Source organism: Sciurus carolinensis, chromosome 7, assembly GCF_902686445.1.
Source record: "Sciurus carolinensis chromosome 7, mSciCar1.2, whole genome shotgun sequence".
NCBI lineage: Eukaryota > Metazoa > Chordata > Mammalia > Rodentia > Sciuridae > Sciurus > Sciurus carolinensis.
In genome coordinates, this window is record NC_062219.1 from 45789841 (window position 1) to 45811113 (window position 21273).

General features: G+C 39.7%; 1 protein-coding gene across 1 annotated transcript in view; it reads right to left on the minus strand.

The window, feature by feature from the left end:
- Positions 1 to 1470: 1470 nt before the first annotated feature.
- Slc35f1 (solute carrier family 35 member F1) overlaps positions 1471 to 21273 on the minus strand; it is a 527643-nt gene continuing 507840 nt past the window's right edge. Inside the window, exon 8 of the mRNA XM_047559604.1 lies at positions 1471 to 1574. Within this exon, the coding sequence (XP_047415560.1) occupies positions 1569 to 1574 (6 nt within the window). The 3' untranslated portion in view covers positions 1471 to 1568. The remainder of the gene's footprint in view (positions 1575 to 21273) is intronic.

Consider the following 21273-nt stretch of genomic DNA (forward strand, 5'->3'; position numbering starts at 1 on the left):
CATAACAAAGAATGACTGTACTTATTCAATTGTTCTCAACAAAAGTAATTTATTTTTAAAATACTTTTTTAATTTATAAAAATTATATCTTCAGCCTGGCACAGTGGTGCATGCCTGTAATCCCAGTGGCTCGGGAGGCTGAGACAGGAGGATCACGAGGTGCTGAGCAACTCAGTGAGACCCTCTCTCTAAATAAAATACAAAATAGGGCTGGGGATGTGGCTCAGTGGTTGAGTGCCCCTGAGTTCAATACCACATACCAAGAAAATAAATTATATCTTTTTACTATGTAGGATTTTTAAAAGACCATGTATTTTCAAAGTTAAAGAAGACAATTGACATTTATTAGTCTGACTTGCTACTAGGATGATGTGTCATATTGTTTAGTTTGGTCCAAGCACAAAGTGGAGGTAACATTCAAAATTTTTAAGTATTCAGACTTGAAAAGAAACCTTAACCTAATCTGCAAGGAGAAAATGAAACCAATAATAGATGTCCTGATACTAAGAGAGAATAGGGATAAAGAAACTCAGGAGGTACCCGGATAAGACAAAGAGAAAAATCATGATACATAAAATAATAATTGGAAAACTCCAGGTGGCAGCTATCTTTGCTTATGTCTGGCATCCTCACAAATCTCAACCTCCAAGTGATTCTCCCTGATAAGCATTCTGGGAGTGAGTACAACTGTGGTGCACTTACCTTATTCATTTCTTCCTTCTGTTGGAAGGGGACCCAATGATTACAGTTATGTTACTGCTCAAGCAGAATATCACAAGAGATTAGGTCTATCTGGCTTAGAAATTATTAGGGTGTGGATAATTTATATTTGAAACTCCAATGCATGCATACCTGAAAGTCTAGCTAATGGAAATGCAGAGGTCACCAGTGCAAACATGTGTAACTACTCTCCACTGGATTCAACAAAAGAGGCCACCATTAAATTGATAATTTCAGGCAAACCAATGTTAATTTATAACTTAAAGGCAAGAATAGCAGCATTGAAATCGGTTTAATACTGATGATATACAATAAAGTATATTTTCCTAAAGGTGTAGGGAATTCCAAGTATGTATGTGTCTTGTTTTATATTTTCTCCTGTTGAGATGTAAGATCTGTTAGAGCAGGGAGTTTTTGTTTGTTCTGTTTAAATGTACTCCCAATCCTTAGATCAGTGCCTGGCACACAGGAAATGCTTTATAGTAGTTGCTGAGTGAATGAAGGCACTTTGCATAATTACCAACCACTACAAGACAATCAAGCCTTCTCAGTAGGAACTTCTACTACTAAGCAGTACTTATTGGTATTTAAAAATGGAAGTCTATGGAATTATATTTCATTTGCTCTTAAAGGTAACAGTCCTTCAAAAGACTCTCACTTCCCATTTCTGACTGTGACCTTACTTTGGGAATCACAGAATGGCACCACACAGCTTAATACTACATTTTATTTATTTATTTATTTTGAGATGGGGTCTCATTATGTTGTCCAGGCTGTGCTTGAACTTGTCAACCCCTTTCCTTAGCCTTCTGCCTCTCATTGGTAGCTGGGCTTCCAGGCCTGCACTCCTATGCCTGTAATAGGATACAAAATCAATATGTTAAAATTAGTAGGTTTACTATACAACAATAATAAACTTGCTAAGAAAGGCTACCAGGAAAGCAATTCCATTCAAAATAACCACAGATAAGTCAATAAAATAAAATAAAGGGGGCCAAGATGGCGGACTAGAGGGCGGCTGCATTTCACACTGCTCCAGGACGCAAGATTCAAAAGAGGAGATAGTGAGAGACTTGGGACCAACTCAAAGCTGCCGGGTGAGTCTCTCCTGTTGGGGAGGCGTCCCGGATGGGGCGGTAGCCCCGGAACGCAGGGAATTTGTGAAGTGGAGTTGCTCGGCGAGACGCCCCTCCCCCCGCTGGAGCGGTAAACACGGACAACTGGGATCATCGTAGAGGAGGCGGCTCAGCATAGCGCTTGGACTCGAGCAGCCGCTGGGGCTCCGGGTGGCTGCCTGGGGAGGAGCTGCGTGGCGAGCTGTTTGGACCCAGAGTGACCGCTTCCGAACACTGGGGGGTTGCCCGGAGGAGGAGGAGAGGCCCGGCGGGTCGCTTGGGTCTAGGAGTGACTGCATCAGAGCCACGGCGGTTGCCAGAGGAGGAGCTGCGTGGTGAGCTGTTTGAACTCAGAGTGGGCGCTCCTGAGCGCCGGGGGACTGCCCGGAGGAAGAGGAGGAGCGCGGCGGGACGCTTTGTCTGGGAGTGACTGCATCAGAACCACAGGCAGTTGCCAGAAGAGGAGCTGCGTGGTAAACTGTTTGAACCCAGAGCGAGCGCTCCTGAGTGCCGGGAGGTTGCCCGGAGGAGGAGGAGGAGGAGCGCGTCGTGTTGCTTGACCTGGGAGTGACTGCATCAGAGCTGCGGGCGGTTGCCAAAGGAGGAGCTGCGTGACGAGCTGTTTGAACTCGGAGCAGCTGCTCCAGAACACTGGTGGCCTGCCTGGAGGAGGAGAGCGGTGGGACGCTTAGCCTGGGAGTGACTGCATCAGAACCACAGGCGGTTGCCAGAGGAGGAGGCGAGCGGTGAGCTGATTGGACTAAAAGCAACCGCTCCTGAACACCGGTGGCCTGCCTGGAGGAGGAGCGTGGTGAGTCACCTGGTCTCGGAGCCACCATTCCTCAACACCTGGGGGGCTACCCCAAGGAGGAGGAGGAGGAACAGGGCGGGTCACTTGGACTTGGAGTGACTGCCTAGGGCTACGGGTGGTTGGCGGGAGGAGGAGACCCGAAGTGAGTTGTGTGGATTCCTAGTGACTGCGTCGGAAACCGGGCGGCTGTCCGGAGGAGGAGGTGTGTGGCGGGTCTCTGGGTCTCGGAGCTATTGTACGGGGCTCCAGGTGGTGGCTCAGGGGAGGGGCTGCATAGCCAGGCGATTGGTGCAGAGCAGGGTCCCAGGAGCTAGGTGGCTTCTTGCTGGAAGAGCCGCACAGAGACACGCCTAGGGGCGGAGCGAAGTTTCCAGGGCGGCGGGCAGATTCTCTGGGAGAGGCAGCCTAAGGAGACTCGCCTGCGAAGGGTGAGGATCCCAGGCCCAGGACGTAGGTCCGGGCCCCTGGGATCGTTGCAGAAGAAGACAGCCCAGCCCAGGAGGTAGTTGTAGATTGAGGGGAACCTCTAGGAGGGCAACTGACTAGCGAGACGTCCCCACCGAGTGACTCTTCCCGGCCGGGGGAGGTTTTCCCACAGGGACGGTAAAGCCAGAGACATAGGCACAAACAGGCCTTGCCTCAGCCCACAGTCTACTTCCCCATTGGATGACCATTGGTCAACAAGTGGAGGCACCTCCGCCCACTAGCAGGGAATATACGCCACCTGAGGGTTACCACACCTAGAGAGGCAGCTTCTTCGTGGAGCTCTGCATTATCAACCTCCTCCAAGACTTCAGGCTACTGAAGGATAAGAGGGGATATACTAGCAATCTTCAGGGACATTATAAGTTGATAGAGGAAATCTGCAATATCTTAATGACCCACTGATCCCTGAACAATATGAGAAAACAAGGGAAGAAAATGCCCCAAACAAATCTAGATGTTACATCAATAAAATCCAACGACAGCATGGCAGAAGAAATGACAGAAAGGGAGTTCAGAATGTACATAATTAAAATGATTAGGGAAGCAAACGATGAGATGAAAGAGCAAATGCAGGCATTGAATGATGAGATGAAAGAGCAAATGCAGGCATTGAACGATCGCACCAATCGACAGTTAACAGAGCAAATTCAGGAAGCAAAAGATCATTTCAATAAAGAGTTAGAGATATTGAAAAAAAACCAAACAGAAATCCTTGAAATGAAGGAAACAATAAACCAAATTAAGAACTCCATAGAAAGCATAACCAATAGGATAGAACACCTGGAAGACAGAACTTCAGATATTGAAGACAAAATATTTAACCACGAAAACAAAGTTGAACAAACAGAGAAGATGGTGAGAAATCATGAACAGAATCTCCAAGAACTATGGGATATCATGAAAAGGCCAAATTTGAGAATTATTGAGATTGAGGAAGGTTTAGAGAAACAAACCAAAGGAATGAACAATCTATTTGAAGAAATAATATCAGAAAATTTCCCAAATCTGAAGAATGAAATGGAAAATCAAGTCCAAGAGGCTTATAGGACTCCAAATACACAAAATTACAACAGACCCACACCAAGGCACATTATAATGAAAATACCTAACATACAAATAAAGACAGAATTTTAAAGGCTGTGAGAGAAAAGAACCAAATTACATTCAGGGGGAAGCCAATACGGATATCAGCAGATTTTTCAATCCAGACCCTAAAAGCTAGAAGGGCCTGGAACAACATTTTTCAAGCTCTGAAAGAAAATGGATGCCAACCAAGAATCTTATACCCAGCAAAACTTACCTTCAAATTTGATGATGAAATAAGATCATTCCACGATAAACAAAAGCTAAAAGAATTTACAAAAAGAAAGCCAGCATTACAGAACATTCTCAGCAAAATATTTCATGAGGAAGAGATAAAAAACAAAGAAGCAAATCAGCAAAGGGAGGAATTATCCTAAAGGAACTGTCAAATAAAGGAGGAACCAAGATGTGTCAAAAATTTTAAATATGAACCAAATGACTGGGAATACAAATCATATCTCAATAATAACCCTGAATGTTAATGGCCTGAATTCATCAATCAAAAGACATAGACTGGCAGATTGGATTAAAAAGAAAGATCCAACAATATGTTGCCTGCAAGAGACTCACCTCATAGAAAGAGATACCCATAGACTAAAGGTGAAAGGATGGGGAAAAACATACCATGCACATGGGCTCAGCAAAAAGGCTGGAGTATCCATCCTCATTTCAGATAATGTGGACTTCAAGCCAATGTTAGTTAGAAGGGATAAAGAAGGACATTTCATACTGCTTAAGGGAAGCATAAATCAGCAAGATATAACAATCATAAACATCTATGCCCCAAACAGTGGCTCATCCATGTATGTTAAACAAATCCTTCTCAATTTTAGAAACCAAATAGACCATAACACAATAATACTAGGTGATTTTAACACGCCTCTTTCACCACTGGACAGATCTTCCAAACAAAAATTGAACAAAGAAACCATAGATCTCAATAACACAATCAATAATTTAGACTTAACAGACATTTATAGAATATACCATCCAACCAAGAGCGAATACACTTTCTTCTCAGCAGCACATGGATCCTTCTCTAAAATAGACCATATATTATGCCACAAAGCTAATGTCAGCAAATACAAGAAGATAGAGACACTACCTTGTATTCTATCAGATCATAATGGATTGAAGTTACAAATTAATGAAAGAGTAAAAAACAGAAACTACTCCAACACCTGGAGATTAAACAATATGCTTTTATATGAGGAATGGATAAAAGAAGATATTAGGAAGGAAATTAAAAAATTCTTAGAGGTAAACGAGAACAAAGAAACAACATATCAAAATCTCTGGGACACTATGAAAGTGGTACTTAGAGGAAGATTTATTCATGGAGCGCATTTAATAAAAGAAGTAAAACTCAAAAAATAAACGACCTAACACTACAGCTCAAAGCCCTAGAAAAAGAAAAACAGACCAACACCAAAAGTAGTAGAAGACAGGAAATAGTTAAACTGAGAGCTGAAATCAACGAAATTGAAACGAAAGAAACAATACAAAAAATTGACAAAATAAATAGTTGGTTCTTCGAAAAAATAAACAAAATTGATAAACCTTTAGCCACACTAACAAAGAGAAGATGAGAGAAAACCCAAATCACTAAAATTCGGAATGAATAAGGAAATATCACAACAGACACGACCGAAATACAAAACATAATTAGAAGCTATTTTGAAAACCTATACTCCAACAAAATAGAAAATTTCGAAGACATCAACAGGTTTCTAGAGACATATGAATTGCCTAAACTGAACAAGGAGGACATACACAATTTAAATAGACCAATTTCAAGTAATGAAATAGAAGAAGTCATCAAAAGCCTACCAACAAAGAAAAGTCCAGGACCAGATGGGTTCTCAGCCGAGTTCTACAAAACTTTTAAAGAAGAACTCATTCCAATACTTCTCAAAGTATTCCATAAAATAGAAGAGGAGGGAACTCTCCCAAACTCATTCTATGAAGCCAATATTACCATGATACCTAAACCAGACAGAGACACATCGAGGAAAGAAAATTTCAGACCAATATCCTTAATGAACATCGACGCAAAAATTCTCAACAAAATTTTAGCAAATCGCATACAAAAACATATTAAAAAGATAGTGCACCATGATCAAGTGGGTTTCATCCCAGGGATGCAAGGTTGGTTCAACATCAGAAAATCAATAAATGTCATTCACCATATCAATAGACTTAAAGTCAAGAATCACATGATTATTTCGATAGATGCAGAAAAAGCATTTGATAAAATACAGCACCCCTTCATGCTCAAAACACTAGAAAAAATAGGGATAGTGGGAACATTCCTTAACATTGTAAAGGCCATCTACGCTAAACCCATTGCTAATATCATTCTAAATGGTGAAAAACTGAAAGCATTCCCTCTAAAAACTGGAACAAGGCAGGGATGCCCTCTTTCACCACTTCTATTCAATATTGTCCTTGAAACTCTAGCCAGAGCAATTAGACAGACCAAAGAAATTAAAGGGATACGAATAGGAAAAGAAGAACTCAAACTATCCCTATTTGCTGATGATATGATGGTATACTTAGAGGAACCAGGAAATTCCACCAGAAAACTTTTAGATCTCATAAGTGAATTCAGTAAAGTAGCGGGATATAAAATCAATGCACATAAATCGAAGGCATTTTTATATATAAGTGATGAATCTTCAGAAAGAGAAATTAGGAAAACTACCCCATTCACAATAGCTTCGAAAAAAATAAAGTATTTGGGAATCAATCTCACAAAAGAGGTGAAAGACCTCTACAATGAGAACTACAGAACACTAAAGAAAGAAATTCAAGAAAACCTTAGAAGATGGAAAGATCTCCCATGTTCTTGGATAGGAAGAATTAATATCGTCAAAATGGCCATACTACCAAAAGTGCTATACAGATTCAATGCAATTCCAATTAAAATTCCAATGATGTACCTTACAGAAATAGAGCAAGCAATTATGAAATTCATCTGGAAGAATAAAAAACCCAGAATAGCTAAAGCAATCCTTGGCAGAAAAAGTGAAGCAGGGGGTATCGCAATACCAGATCTTCAACTCTACTACAAAGCAATAGTAACAAAAACGGCATGGTATTGGTACCAAAATAGAAAGGTGGATCAATGGTACAGAATAGAGGACACGGACACAAACCCAAATAAATACAATTTTCTCATACTAGACAAAGGTTCCAACAATATGCAATGGAGAAAAGATAGCCTCTTCAACAAATGGTGCTGGGAGAATTGGAAATCCATATGCAACAGAATGAAAATAAACCCATATCTCTCACCATGCACGAAACTAAACTCAAAATGGATTACGGATCTCGGAATCAGACCAGAGACCTTGCATCTTATAGAAGAAAAAGTAGGTCCAGAGCTTCAACATGTCGGCTTAGGACCAAACTTCCTCAACAGGACTCCCATAGCACAAGAAATAAAAGCAAGAATTAATAACTGGGATAGATTCAAACTAAAAAGCTTTCTCTCAGCAAAGGAAACTATCAGCAATGCAAAGAAAGAGCCTACAGAGTGGGAGAAAATCTTTGCCAATCATACTTCAGATAGAGCACTAATCTCCAAAATCTATAAAGAACTCAAAAAACTCTACACCAAGAATGTAAATAATCCAATTGACAAATGGGCTAAGGAAATGAATAGACACTTCACAGAAGAAGATATACAAGCAATCAACAAACATATGGAAAAATGTTCAACATCTCTAGTAATAAGAGAAATGCAAATCAAAACCACCCTAAGATTCCATCTCACCCCAATTAGAATGGCAATTATCAAGAATACAACCAACAACAGGTGTTGGCGAGGATGTGGGGAGAAAGGTACACTCTTACATTGCTGGTGGGGCTGCAAATTAGTGCAGCCACTCTGGAAAGCAGTGTGGAGACTCCTTAGAAAACTTGGAATGGAAACACCATTTGACCCAGCTATCCCACTCCTTGGCCTATACCCAAAGGACTTAAAATCAGCATATTACAGAGATACAGCCACATCAATGTTCATAGCTGCTCAGTTCACAATAGCCAGATTGTGGAACCAACCTAGATGTCCTTCAATTGATGAATGGATAAAGAAAATGTGGTATATATATACAATGGAATATTACTCAGCCATAAAGAATGATAAAATTATGGCATTTGCAGGCAAATGGATGAAACTGGAGAATATCATGCTAAGTGAGATAAGCCAATCTCAAAAAACCAAAGGAAGAATGATATCGCTAATAAGTGAATGATGACACATAATGGGGGGTGGGAAGGGTTAGTGTTGGGGTTGGAGTTGGGTTTAGGGAGAGGGGCAGGAATGGAGGAAGGAAGGACTGCATAGATGGAGGGGAAGGGTGGGAGGGGAGGGGGGGAAGGGGAAAAAATGGCAGAATGAATCAAACAACATTACCCTATGTAGATTTATGATTACACAAATTGTATGCCTTTACGCCATGTACAGACAGAGAAACAACATGTATCCCATTTGTTTACAATTTTATAATAAAAAAATAAATAAATAAAAATAAAATAAAATAAATAAAATAAAATACCTAGGAATAAACCTAGACATGGAGGTAAAAGACCTCTACAATGAAAATTATCAAACACAGAAGAAAGAAATTGAAGAAGAGGGAATGACCACCCATATTCATGGATTGGTGGAATTCATATTGTTAAAATGACCATATTTCAGAAAGCAATTTATAGATTCAGTGCAATCTACAACAAATCACCAATGACATTCTTCACAGAAGTAGAAAAAACAATCCTAAAATTCAAAGGTAACACCAAAGACCCTGAATAGACAAAGCAATCCTGAGCAAAAAGAGGTATCACAATACCCAATTGCAAATTGTACTACCGAGCCATAGTAACAAAGACAGACTGATATTGACATAAAGACAGATGTATAGACCAATGCACTAGAACAGAGGACCCAGAAATAAACCCATATGCCTCAGCTAAAAAACACAGAGAAAAGATAGTCAACCTCTACTGGGAGAACAGAATATCTACATGTAGAGGATTGAAACTAGATTTCATCTCTCACCCTGTACATAAGTGAACCCAAATAGGAAAAAAACAGAAAAGAAAAAAAGACCTATGTAAGACTGAAAATTTGAAACTACTGGAAGAAAACAAGAAGAAACAATTCAAGATACTGTCACAGGCAACAATTCCCTTAATAAGAATCCAATAGCTCAGCAAAGAGAAGCAAAAACTGACCCATAGTGTTAGATCAAATTAAAAAGCACAGCAAAGGAGACCAACAGGGTGAGGAGACCACCTACAGAAATGAAGAACAATCTTTGCCAGCTCTTCATCTGACAGAGGATTAATGTCCCAAATATATAAAGAACTCAAAAAACATAAAACAAAAAAGTAATCCAATCCAAAATGGGAACGCTTTTTAAAAGAAATACAAATGGCCAATAAATATAAGAAAAAATGCCCCGCATCCTTTTCCATCAAAGAAATGCAAATCAAGACTACATTGATATCTCATCTTAACCCAGTTGAAATGGCTATAAAGCAAAAAATAAATGTCGATGATGTAGAGAAAAAGGAATCTATATATACTGGTGGGAATGAAAATTAGTTCAGCCACCATGGAAATAGTGTAGAGATCCTCAAAAAGCTAAAATTAGCTAAAGCTAAAACTACCATATGAACCAGCTATCCCACTCCTGGTTATGTATCTGAAGAAAATTAAAACAGCATACAAGAGATACCTGCATACCCATGTTCATTGTGACACTCTTCACCGTAGCCAAGATATAGAATTGGCCTTTATGCCTGTCAACAGATGAGTGGATAAAGAAAATATTTTATACGTGTATATGTATAAATACTTCATATATATGCATACATATATGTGTATATACATAAGTATTATTCAACCATTTGTGTGTGTGTGTGTGTGTGTGTGTGTGTGTGTATTATTCAACCATAAAGAAGAATGAAGTCATGTCATTTGTGAGAAAATGGGTAGAACTGGAATACATCACAACATGTCAGAAACCAAAAGAAAGTACCACATATTTTCTTTCATATGCAGAAACTAAAAAAAGAAAAGATGACTTGGAAGTTGAAGAGGGACCATTATGAGAGGGGAAGGGGTTGGGGGCAGGAGTGAGAGTGGAGGGCAAAATAACGTAGAAAGGAGGGTGGATAGGACCAAAGCACAATATATACATGTATGAAAATATCATAGTGAAACCCATTCATTTGTATGATTAATATGTTAATAATTATAATAATAACAGAATGTGGCCCAGGAACAATCCATTTGTATCACTGGGAACTTGTTATAAATACAGCCTCTCAGAGTCACTCAGACTTACTAAACCAGAATCTGCATTTGAACAAGGTCCCTATGTGATGCATATGGGTACCGGAGTTTGAGAAGCTGCTTTAAATACTACGGTTACTGCCATCTCATCAGTCAGCTCTGATTCTTCAGCATTACACTTAGTCAATTCCAAACAGAGACAAGTATAGACATCTGAGTTGTCAGAGTGTATGGAGGGGGTAGTTTATCAGTCAAGAAATATTTACTGGGCATATCCTCAGTGCCAGTCACTATAGGTGGCACACTGTCAGCCTTGGGTGTATCTATCTCCCTGTGCTGTATGAAGTTCTCATTATTACTCACAGAGTGCTGTATTTGGTACTTTCAAGATGATATTGTCCAACTTGTCTATTTTGCCTATGAGAAAGCTGTGGTTGTGAATGACTCAGTACATAAAGAACAGAATTGTGATCCAGGTCTTCTGATGTAGACTTTGTTTACACCACATCTTATTCTTTCTCCATATGTAAAACTCAAGAGAGATGTCATTTGTTTGACCCCTGTACATATACATCAGATGTGTGAAGTGGGACAGCTTGTCTCCAGAAGGCCCAAGCAGAAGTGACATGTGTCACTGGGGAGTGACTTTTTTACATGTATTTTCTATCATGGATGAGGTAGTATTAGAAGAGAGAGGTCAAATGCAGGTCATTTTTTTTTTTTTTTTTTTTTTTGGCAGAAGGAAGTGGGTGGAAGGAGAATATTCCAGGCACCACAGTTTTCCCAGAGATGAGGCAATAGTGGCCATGTATGAAGACAGTTAACAGTTCCATTTGGCAGGAGATGAAGAAACAAGGGTAGATTGTGGAGGCTGGGTCACATCTTGGAGAATGTTACCCTAAGCAAGGGATAGGAAATTGCTAAACTTATAAATAGTCCTTAAATCCCTCTGAAATTATTTTTCCAAAGCCAAACTCTGTCTTACTTCTTTGGCTCATAACTTGACAAGGAGAAGCTTTTTCTTCTACATTATTGGTTTCTCCCTCCCAATTCTAATTCCACCCATCTACCAGCCATCTTTGTTGCTGCTGTTGTTTTGAGATGGGGTAGGAGTGGCAGGTCTCACTATGTTGCCCATGTTCGTTTTGAATTTGTGGACACAAGTGATTCTCCTGCCTCAACTTCCTGAGTAGGTGGTACTAAAGGGGCACACCCCCCACTCCTAGTTTCTACTAACCATTTTAAAATTCCATTTGGTCATCTTATCTACTGACCCCCAAATCCCGAGAGCCTAAAATAGAGGGAAAAGACAAAACTGCTTAGACTGGCATTTTGTGCCCTCTGCAATCTGGCTCTGACTTTCCAATTTTCTTCTCTACGACCTACTCTCGATCTTTCTGCTCTACAGAAAGTTAGCTGAGTGCAGTTCTGCCTCAAGGTCAGAACCCAGCTGGAATGCCATTTTGCTTCTCTCCACGTTCATGGGTTTCATTTTCCTTCTGTGTCTAGTCCCATGTCCCACTCCTCCAAGGTTTCCCTGGGTAGCCAGCTATTGCAGTCAGCTTGCTTTCTCTTCCCCAAATCCCCTGCACTCACTCAACCACCTGTCTGTTCTTTCATTCATTTGAAATTCATTGGATGCTTCCTACGTGTAAGGTCCTAGGAAGATAAGTCCCAGCACAGAATGAGCTGACAATCTGGAGAGGAAATAGGCAAACTTACCATAGAATACAAGGGATACAGCAATAGCAGTAAAACTGAGTCGCATGAAAACTCTTAGAACAAATTAGGGAGAAAGAAGGAGGGGAGAAAGAGGAAGAGAGAGGCGGAGGGAGAATATGAATGAGTGTGAAGGTGTTTTTGGAAGCTGTGATTTCCTGACTCAGCTTTGAAGGATGGGTTGTGGTAATAAAATGCTATGGGGATGGAGGAAGGATCAGCACATGAGAGAGTGGTTAATTTGAAGAAGCACAAAAGCTCACCTGGCACATATTTGTTAACAGCTCATGGAAATGTATGAGGTGCTTCATGCTTTTATGAACAATTTTTCTCTAGTTCAATTGAGGAGCAGGTGCATCATCCATGACTTTTTGTTACTAGTTAATCAGTTCTAGTTACACTAAGCTGACAACTGGAAAGAGATTAGAAATAAGCAAATACTAAAATTCTTCCATGCAATGAGCTCCCAAACAAAGCCTGTGTCTTCACTAAACTACAGATGATTATGATGGATTACTGTTGCCTTTTTACTCCTCTTCAATCAACAACTAAGATTAGGTAGTAAAACCACATTCTTTCAGCAAATATTTATTACATATTGTATCAGATTCCTCTTATCTACCACTTCGGCTCCTCTCTTCCTCACCTGTTTCTCTGTGGGTTCTTACTTCCTCCCCCACGTACAATGAGCCCACTCAGAAGAGCTTGCTGCTCTTCTGTTGACCACAGAGACTCTGGGGGTCCCTGTGCAACCCTAAAGCATGCACAACTCAGAAATGCAAGAGGTACCAGCAGGAGATGGGGCTGGTGGATAAGCTCTTCTTTTTTCCCCCAGTGGATTGACATGAGCTGTACTTTCTGTGGATAGCAGAGGATGATCTCATGAGATGGAGCAAATGTGTATATTTAGTGCTGTGAAGTTTAAAGAATGGCTCTTCCTTCTGCCTCACAAGCCCCTTATCCTCACTTTTGGTCCCCTGGGATTTCATTTACTGCAATGTAATTGAACTTAAAGTCTTTATCTCTGGTTTTGCTTTCTGGGGATTTCTGGTTAAGACCACCAGTTTCTATGTGCTAGGCACTGTTCTAAGCTCTCAGGATACAAGGAAAACGACTACTGCAGTTTATTGTCCAAAGGCTTTTTTTTTTTTAAATGATTTTCATGAATATGGAAACAAATATTGTATTCTTAGCAACCATGTAGACATTTTATATTTGAAAGGTAGTTCTCCAGTTTTCTCTGGTAAAGGAAGAGATGGGATGGGGAGTTTTAAGATAGAATATTTAATAAGCTACATATTATATAATTAGATAATATGGAGATTTGTAATGAAGAATAAGTAGAAAATAAAGACAGCAGGCTTCACAGAATAATTTTAGGTTTTGTGACCTTAAGTGTTCCCCAGACTGTACTTTATTTGCATTTCTGGATTTCCATCCAAAATTCCAGCTCTTTCCTTTAATAATCAATTCTCCTTTAATAATCAATTCTCCTTTCTAATGCTGAAGTTAAAAACTGATGTGCATTCCTATAAAGCTATAACCTTCTTTACAGAGATATAATGAACATACCAGGGTGTATGATCATTAGAGCACGTTTTAAGAAGACTTGATAATCCATTCAAAGTTAAATCTCAAAATTAAATATCATTTTCATATCTTTTGAATGCTTGGTTTAGATTTCACTTTTTCCATGTTAATAGTTTTATGCTTCCCTTTAAGCATGGAAAATTTCCAGTGATGCAACTATTTTTATACTGAAGTCTTTGAAAATATGTCAAAGGGAAGATATTCATAATTTGAAAGCCTTCTACAATAAAGAACATGTGCCATTATTTTTTTGTTATTCCTGAACAAACTTCTGAAACTCAGAAGTCCCATTTTGATCTCTAGAATGTTTCAGAAATCTTACATTTCATCTGTACCTCCTCCATCAGCTGCACCCCCTACTTCTCCCATCAAACAAGAATCTTTTCCACTTCTTCCTTGGCAAGTCCCTGTCTCAGCATGATCAGTCATGTGGAACACCCCCGCACCCTACCACAAGCCCTTGATTTTCCCAGAGATTTCATCATTCTGGAGTAGATAGCCATGGTCCAGGTCACCACGAGAAAGAATACCATGAATGTGCTGCTTAATTTAACTGAACTGTTGTGGTGGAAGCAGTCCCTGGTGACTGCTCCCTTAATTGCCAATACCATCTCATCAAAATGTACAGAGGCAGGTGATAATCATGAGACAGGAGGTATCATGCAATCAGACTTCCTAAATTTGTTCTTAGGCAAATATACCATCAATATACTGAAAACTTGAATGTCCCATCTCTAGATAAAAATAGGCAGTGTTACTTTCTTCTTCCTGGATTCAGGCCTGGATTTTGATGCCCCTTTTAAATTCTGGCTTCTGTCAAAAAAAAAAAAAAATCAATCACCTTGTAAAGAGTAGTGCTTTGGCCTCTCAGAAAATAGAAGGGGGTTCTACTTACAAAGGGAAAGATGAAATTGCAGTTGCCACCTTAGGAGTTAGCATTTAAAAGAATAATTTTTGGCAAGAATTTGGCTGATTTCTGTCCTCTCCAGAAGAGTTGTTTGCTGGATCTGCTTTATTCTTAGCTGAGACCATACTAGTTTCTGCATCCATCAGAAGGCAGGGGTCTCAGTCTTTTGGTTTCTTGAACTAAACAGGAATTTGTGGTTTTATACCATGAAATGTGCTTTCTGGATTTTTTTGCACTCTGGGATGTATAAAAATGAAATGAAAATAAAAGTTAAAAGCCTCCACTGGTTTTTAATACCACATGAACAGTTCCTGCAGAAATACATTAGGTTTGTAAAGAATTACCTGTGACTCTCATTGTCCCCTAACTGTCACAGGTCTGCACAATACCAACTTCAGGGCAAATTTGTCTAAGGGGCCACATTTTTAGAAGTTGGGATGATATCTGATTAGCTTTCTAATTTTCAACAAAGGAGGGTTGGATGGCCTTGAGGAAAGTTCTGCTTAGGAATTCAGTACTAAGCTCTGGTGGTGACTCCATGCCTCCATGTGCCATGTCCTAATGACTTTCAAAGGTGAGGCTGCATCTAGGTCCCTCCTGAGATAGAAGTGCTAGTAAAGCATAGCTCACTCGGCAGGACCAGAGCCTACCTAGATCTACCACACCAGTCTGTTTCTCCTATGTTAATTAAACACTTGAACCTACATTTTCTGATCTTATTCTCTCAAATTAAAATCCTACTATGTAGTCTAGACTCTTACTAGAGGTTTTGTTTCCGTTGGATTTGTCCCTTTTCCTCATTGGGGTAAATGCAAGAACTAGAAATGTTGCCTCTTTTTACCCTTTTATTTTCTCCTTCCCTAATAGGTTTAAAGATGGCAATCTGACCAGAACTTGAAATCTATTGAATTTGGATGAAGACTGCTGGTGGGAGAATAACTGGAGCCCAGAAGAAAGATTCAGGCTCCAGACATCCATTTTCTTTCACTTCCTTTCCTGCATCTCTAGGTCCAGGAACAAGGGTTACACTTCTGCTTTCTGTCCCAAGCAGTAAATACACCTGGATAGGACCAAGGTCCTGGAAGAGTCCTGTCAGGGACTTGGATAAGAGGATTAAAAATCTGCTCTTCAAATGCACCCCTGTTTCTTTAGGCAAGTCTGAGAGTGTGTGGATTCTATTAACTGGATTCAGTACAATTCTGGGATTTCTGTGCAGGCTGTAATGGATGTGCTATATTTCAACCACCACTTTGTCAGAGTGTTCTGCTCTGGAGGTCGTAGGAGACTTTCACAGATTTGAAAAAATGATCCTCTTTCTTATTTGACTTATGATATTTGGATGTATACTCTGTTTGTCAGATCTTAGTGATAGGAGGTTATGAGTCTTAGGATCCTGGCCCCAAATAGTTCATCAGGACTAAATCCTGTCATCAGATGCCAGTTGTTTCCAGATGGATAACTTTGTATTCAGTGTTGCTACCATTTGATTCTGCGGGGCTCCACCATTTGGAGACTTTCTCTGGATCTTATATCAGAATCCCAGATTCTAATGCTGGTGGAATTCTTGCTGATTTAATTTAAGCACAGCAGTGAGCCAAAGGGGAACAGGTCAATAAGGAGCCCCAACCACACCCTGCCCATCTGAGAAAAGAGAAAAATATACTGCCAGCACCTCCAAATTTCCTTCTGGTGACTTTGTCCTTGGTCACCAGCTAAGCTGGGGACATGGTTCCCTGTATTTTCTTTCCTGTATGATTTGAGTTGTGCTTTGCAACAAGGGAAATTTCCAAGAAATTTGGAAGGTGTGAGTGAAGAAGCATCCATTTTTGTGTTCTGAATTGGTACAGGGTGTTGGGCATTGTGGCAGCTCACCTGTGTCTCACACATCTGCCAACTGGCCCTGCTGGTGCCCAACAGCATGCAGACTTGCAGCAGCTCCAGCTCCTGCTGCCTTTTTTGACGTCTCCCAGACCTGGTCCAGGTGTGTTGAAGTTTCACAATAAAGATACCAGCTGCTCCTGCTAGGCCATCTACTCTGTAGAGTTTGGAAGCAATTGGAGACAGACTCAGGTTCTAGTTTTTCCTTGAGGATTTCATTTCATCTTTGTGCACTTCAGTTTGTCCCTGTTCTCATCCACTTTATGTCCAGCTCTAACTGCCAGCCCTGCTGATCTGTAACTACTCAAATCCACCACCAGACACAATGTGTAATGTGCATTCCCTACAACAAACCCTTTATTCTACATCACTCAGAGTGATTCTGCTTCTCTAATCAAATCCTGACTTATACTGAATTTGGTACTGGAAGTATTTTCAGAGGAACAAACCCAAAGGGTTCAGTTCTCTGAGTCGGTTCTTGTAATACTGCAACAGGGAATTTGAAGACACAAAATGATGAGTTAAAGGCTTTAAATTCCCATATGAATACATAAGGAAGTAGAAAGATTTTTATCATGCCTTAAGAAAAATCTCTCTTGTAAACACAAGGCCAAGATTTCTAAAAGTTAAACCCAAAGTTTAACTTGGTTAATGACTGAATTATAAGACAAATTGGATTATCAACCTATCCAACATGTTAAATTAGGTCATTGATTGGGAAGGAGTGGGGTCCTAAAAATTTGATTGGGACATATAGGAAGGTTCTATTGAAATTAGGACATTAAGCCCCTAAATTTCACCAAATCTCTTTTGCCAATAGAAATTAGCCCTTCCTCTACCGTCTGCTGTAGAAGACAAAAGAAGTAGCAATTGCTTTGAGGAGATAAGCAATCTTTCTCAGGACTTACCTTTACCATAGTTCATTGTTTATTGACCTATGTAAGAAGACATAGTTTCTGCTAGGCCTCAAGTAAGATATAAGATGTGCCCTACGAAGATATGCAATTCATACATGTTCTTACAAAAACAAAATTTTCCCATTTATATCACCAGAAATCTGAGAAACATTTATGGGGATGGATCCTAAGGGTGCTGGATGAGGATGGAGGAATGTGATGTTTGTTTGGAAGGGATTTATTAATGTAGGTTTACCAGGACAAGATTTTGAATTCCTTGTCTTAGTTCAAATTTTTTGGAGGGATTCCAGCATTGCAGCTCTAGATTTGTTGTTGGAAGACATATTCATTAGCTGACAGAGACCCAAAATGTGTTCTGTGTCCCGTGAAGTAAGCTGTGATGGGAGAAGAGGCTAAATGGATGCCATTAAAACTACCTCTCCTTCCCATGTAGTAGAACAACAATACTACTATATTTTTAGGATTTCAGACATTAGTGTCACCATACAGATTTTGGAAAATTCACATGGTGAGTTCTATTAAATCTCCATTATTTATTTGGTTTGTAAAGAAGATGGATAGATCTTGGAGAATGATGGTTGATTATCATAAATTTAATTAGATGCTAACTCAAATTATAGTTGCTGTTCCAGATGTTGCTTCATTTCTAGAGCAAATCAACCTGTCCCCTAAGCACCTAGAAGGCAGCTATTGATCTGGTGAGACCATTTCCCGCTATATCAATTAGTAAAACTGTCAGAGCAGTTTGCTTTCAACTGGCAAATCTGGCATTATTTGGATGTGCCTCTGTATGGGGATGGGATCACATCCTGATAGTTGAAAATATCATAATTGAAAATTCATTTAGTGTACCCAACCTATTGAATAAATGGCTCAGCAATGCAGTGCTCTGTGGAGGATTGGTTGTTTACCCTTTAATCACACGGTTGTCTGGGAACTGCTGCTTGCTACCACTGCCAGCATTTTAAGAGAATATTATTTGTGTATGGTTACAGAAGTAAAAGACCAAAACTTAAAATCAGAAGTAAAGTTTCTACTGAATGCATGTTGCTTTCACACCATTGTAAAATCTAAAAATCATAAATCTAACCATGGTAAGTCAGATATTTCTCTATTTTCACTATCTGACCTTCAGGTCATATCAGTTTTCCAGTTCTAAGTCAAATCTGGTCTATACAGACCTTGCTTATTATTCCTTTCCACAGAAATGAATGAATGGATTGAATGATTGCTATTCAATTGCATTAATGGTATTATACTGATGGGATCTGGTGAGAAACTGTAGCAACTGCCCTAAAAATCTTGGAAAAGTAAACATGTGACAAAGGGTAGGAAATAAATACCACAGAAATTTAAGAATGAGCCACCAGATCTGATGGTGTTGTCTTCAGGGATGATAGGGATGCTGCAGAAACTTTGGCAAAACTGTATTAGTTGAATGACAGCACAGATTTTAAGATATGGAGCAAAGGTAAGCCATCCTCTGAAGACAACTATTTTCTCTTGAGAACCAGTTTGTGGCTGGGCATTAGTAGAGACTGAGTACCTGGCCACAGGTCAACACATTTCTGTTGAGACCCAATTTTCCGAACATGAACTGGATGTTTTCTGACCCACCATAAAGTTTGACACAGCAGCATTTTGACATCAAATGAAAATGTTATATTAGCCACTGGGCTCAAGCAAGTCCTAAGGGGACAGTTAATTTGCATGAACAATTATCCCAATGCAAATTATCCCAATTATCCGAAAAGCCATGGTCTCTTACTCCTACTACATAAACTTCTCTCTCAACCCCCACAACATGGCTTCAAAGGTTGGCCAAAACCAAAGAGAAAAATTCTGGGTATGATTTGCAGATGATTGTGCATGATATTATGACCATACCAAAATGATGTGTGTGGCACTATAGGACCAACCCCTGTTCCACTCCATGGGATGATACTGAAAGAGAGTAGTAGAAAATCATCCTAGTGAGCAGAATTTCGAGAAGCTCACCTGGTTCTGCATTTTGACTGGAGGGAAAAATGGCTACAAAGTCAGTTCTCCACTGATTGATGTTGGCAGCGAATGATTTGTCTGGTTATCAGGAAGCTAGGAGCAGTAGGATTAAGAGTGGGGACAAGGAGGTCTGGGGAGCAGGTGTACAAATAGACCTCTGTAGATGGGATACTGTAAAGACACTTACCAACTCCTTAATCTGGTAACAACAGTGCCCTTCTCCTTTCTGATTTTACCTTTAAAAGCATCCAACAAAGGGCTTACCTCCTTTTTCCTATCCTAGTTTACTAGCCTGGCCTCTGAGACTAACTTTTCACCTAAGGAGTTATAGTATTCTTCTCATTCCCCCCCCCCCCCCCCCCGATTGTTTAAGATTCAAACATGATTTTTTACACTGCTCTTATTTCTTTTTGGTTCTGAAAAAAATAACTGCCTAGAGATAAGATTTGTCCAGAATAGGCTTCCAAAATATCCTCTTTGGGATGTGATAACTCCACTGAGATTTTTTTTTTACTACTTCAACTCAAATTGTTGGTATGTATCCTGTACCACAAAGGATCTATTCTCCTTAGTATATTTGTTTTTAAATAAAATATACTTTCCTTGACCACAGGAAGTTTATAATCATGTTCAGGGCATATATAATTAATTTAGATCCAAATTGAAGCAACATGGCAGAGATGATTCTAGATGGTCAACCCATTTCAGACTACTTTCTTCAAATTTTGTCTTCATCCCTTGTTGTAGTTAAAAAAAAAAAAGTGGAACAGAGCAGAATTTGATCCTTGCATAAGAATACAAAAGTCTCCAACAGCTGCCAGAAGAACTACACCACCACTACTCTTATCTCCTGTCCATTTTATAGCTATAGTCTTTGTTGACAAGTAACTTCTAAAAAGAATTTTATCAAGAATTTTTCCTTCCACTTATGCCTATCTTTGTACGTTCTGATGGCCCTGAGATAAATTTTATCAAGCAGGGGGGACCTTGTCCTCTGAGTTTTGTAAAGAAGAGAAGCTATAATTTTGCTCAAAACTTCCATAAAGACCCTCTCTCAAACCCAGGAATGGTTCTTTCTCCACACAAGAACATATTTTTTCTCACCCAGTTTGAGGTTCTAGAAAATTCTGTCTTGATCCCAAAATGAATCCTTTCCTTTCTAAACAGACTGGACTCTGAGCCTTAAGGTACCAGGCAAAGCTTAATTAATACTGAAAATATAAATCTTGTGGGGTCATGCCAATTAATCACCTAAACTCCAAGGATACCAGATGTAGAAAACACTAAAATACTTGGCTCCCCATGTAGTTCTTTGCCACTCAAATGCTACTTCTTATGACTAGGTATGAATTTTCCAGGCCAAAATGCCTTATGTTGGTAGGTAGGGTGCTAATCACCCAGCAATAACTCAACTTCAGGGTTCCTAATCAACACAGTAAAAGGAAATGGAATATACCATATGTAGTTTCAGCCTTGTTGGCTTGGAAGCCCCCAATAAATAGTATTAGATAGTTGAATTTAGGCTTAGTTAGAATGAGATCTCATGTCTCCTAGTTTCTTCTCAATTTGGACCTTGTTCCCTTCCTGTAGGGAGAGTCATTCCCGCAGGGCACACATATTTCCTAGTTCCTCATATGGGGAAACCAGAGTTTACTGAATTTATTCTTACCTTGGTCACCTCAGTATATACATGTCAGCTCATTCTCTGTCTTCCCAGATAGATTTGTTTTATTCCAATGAGG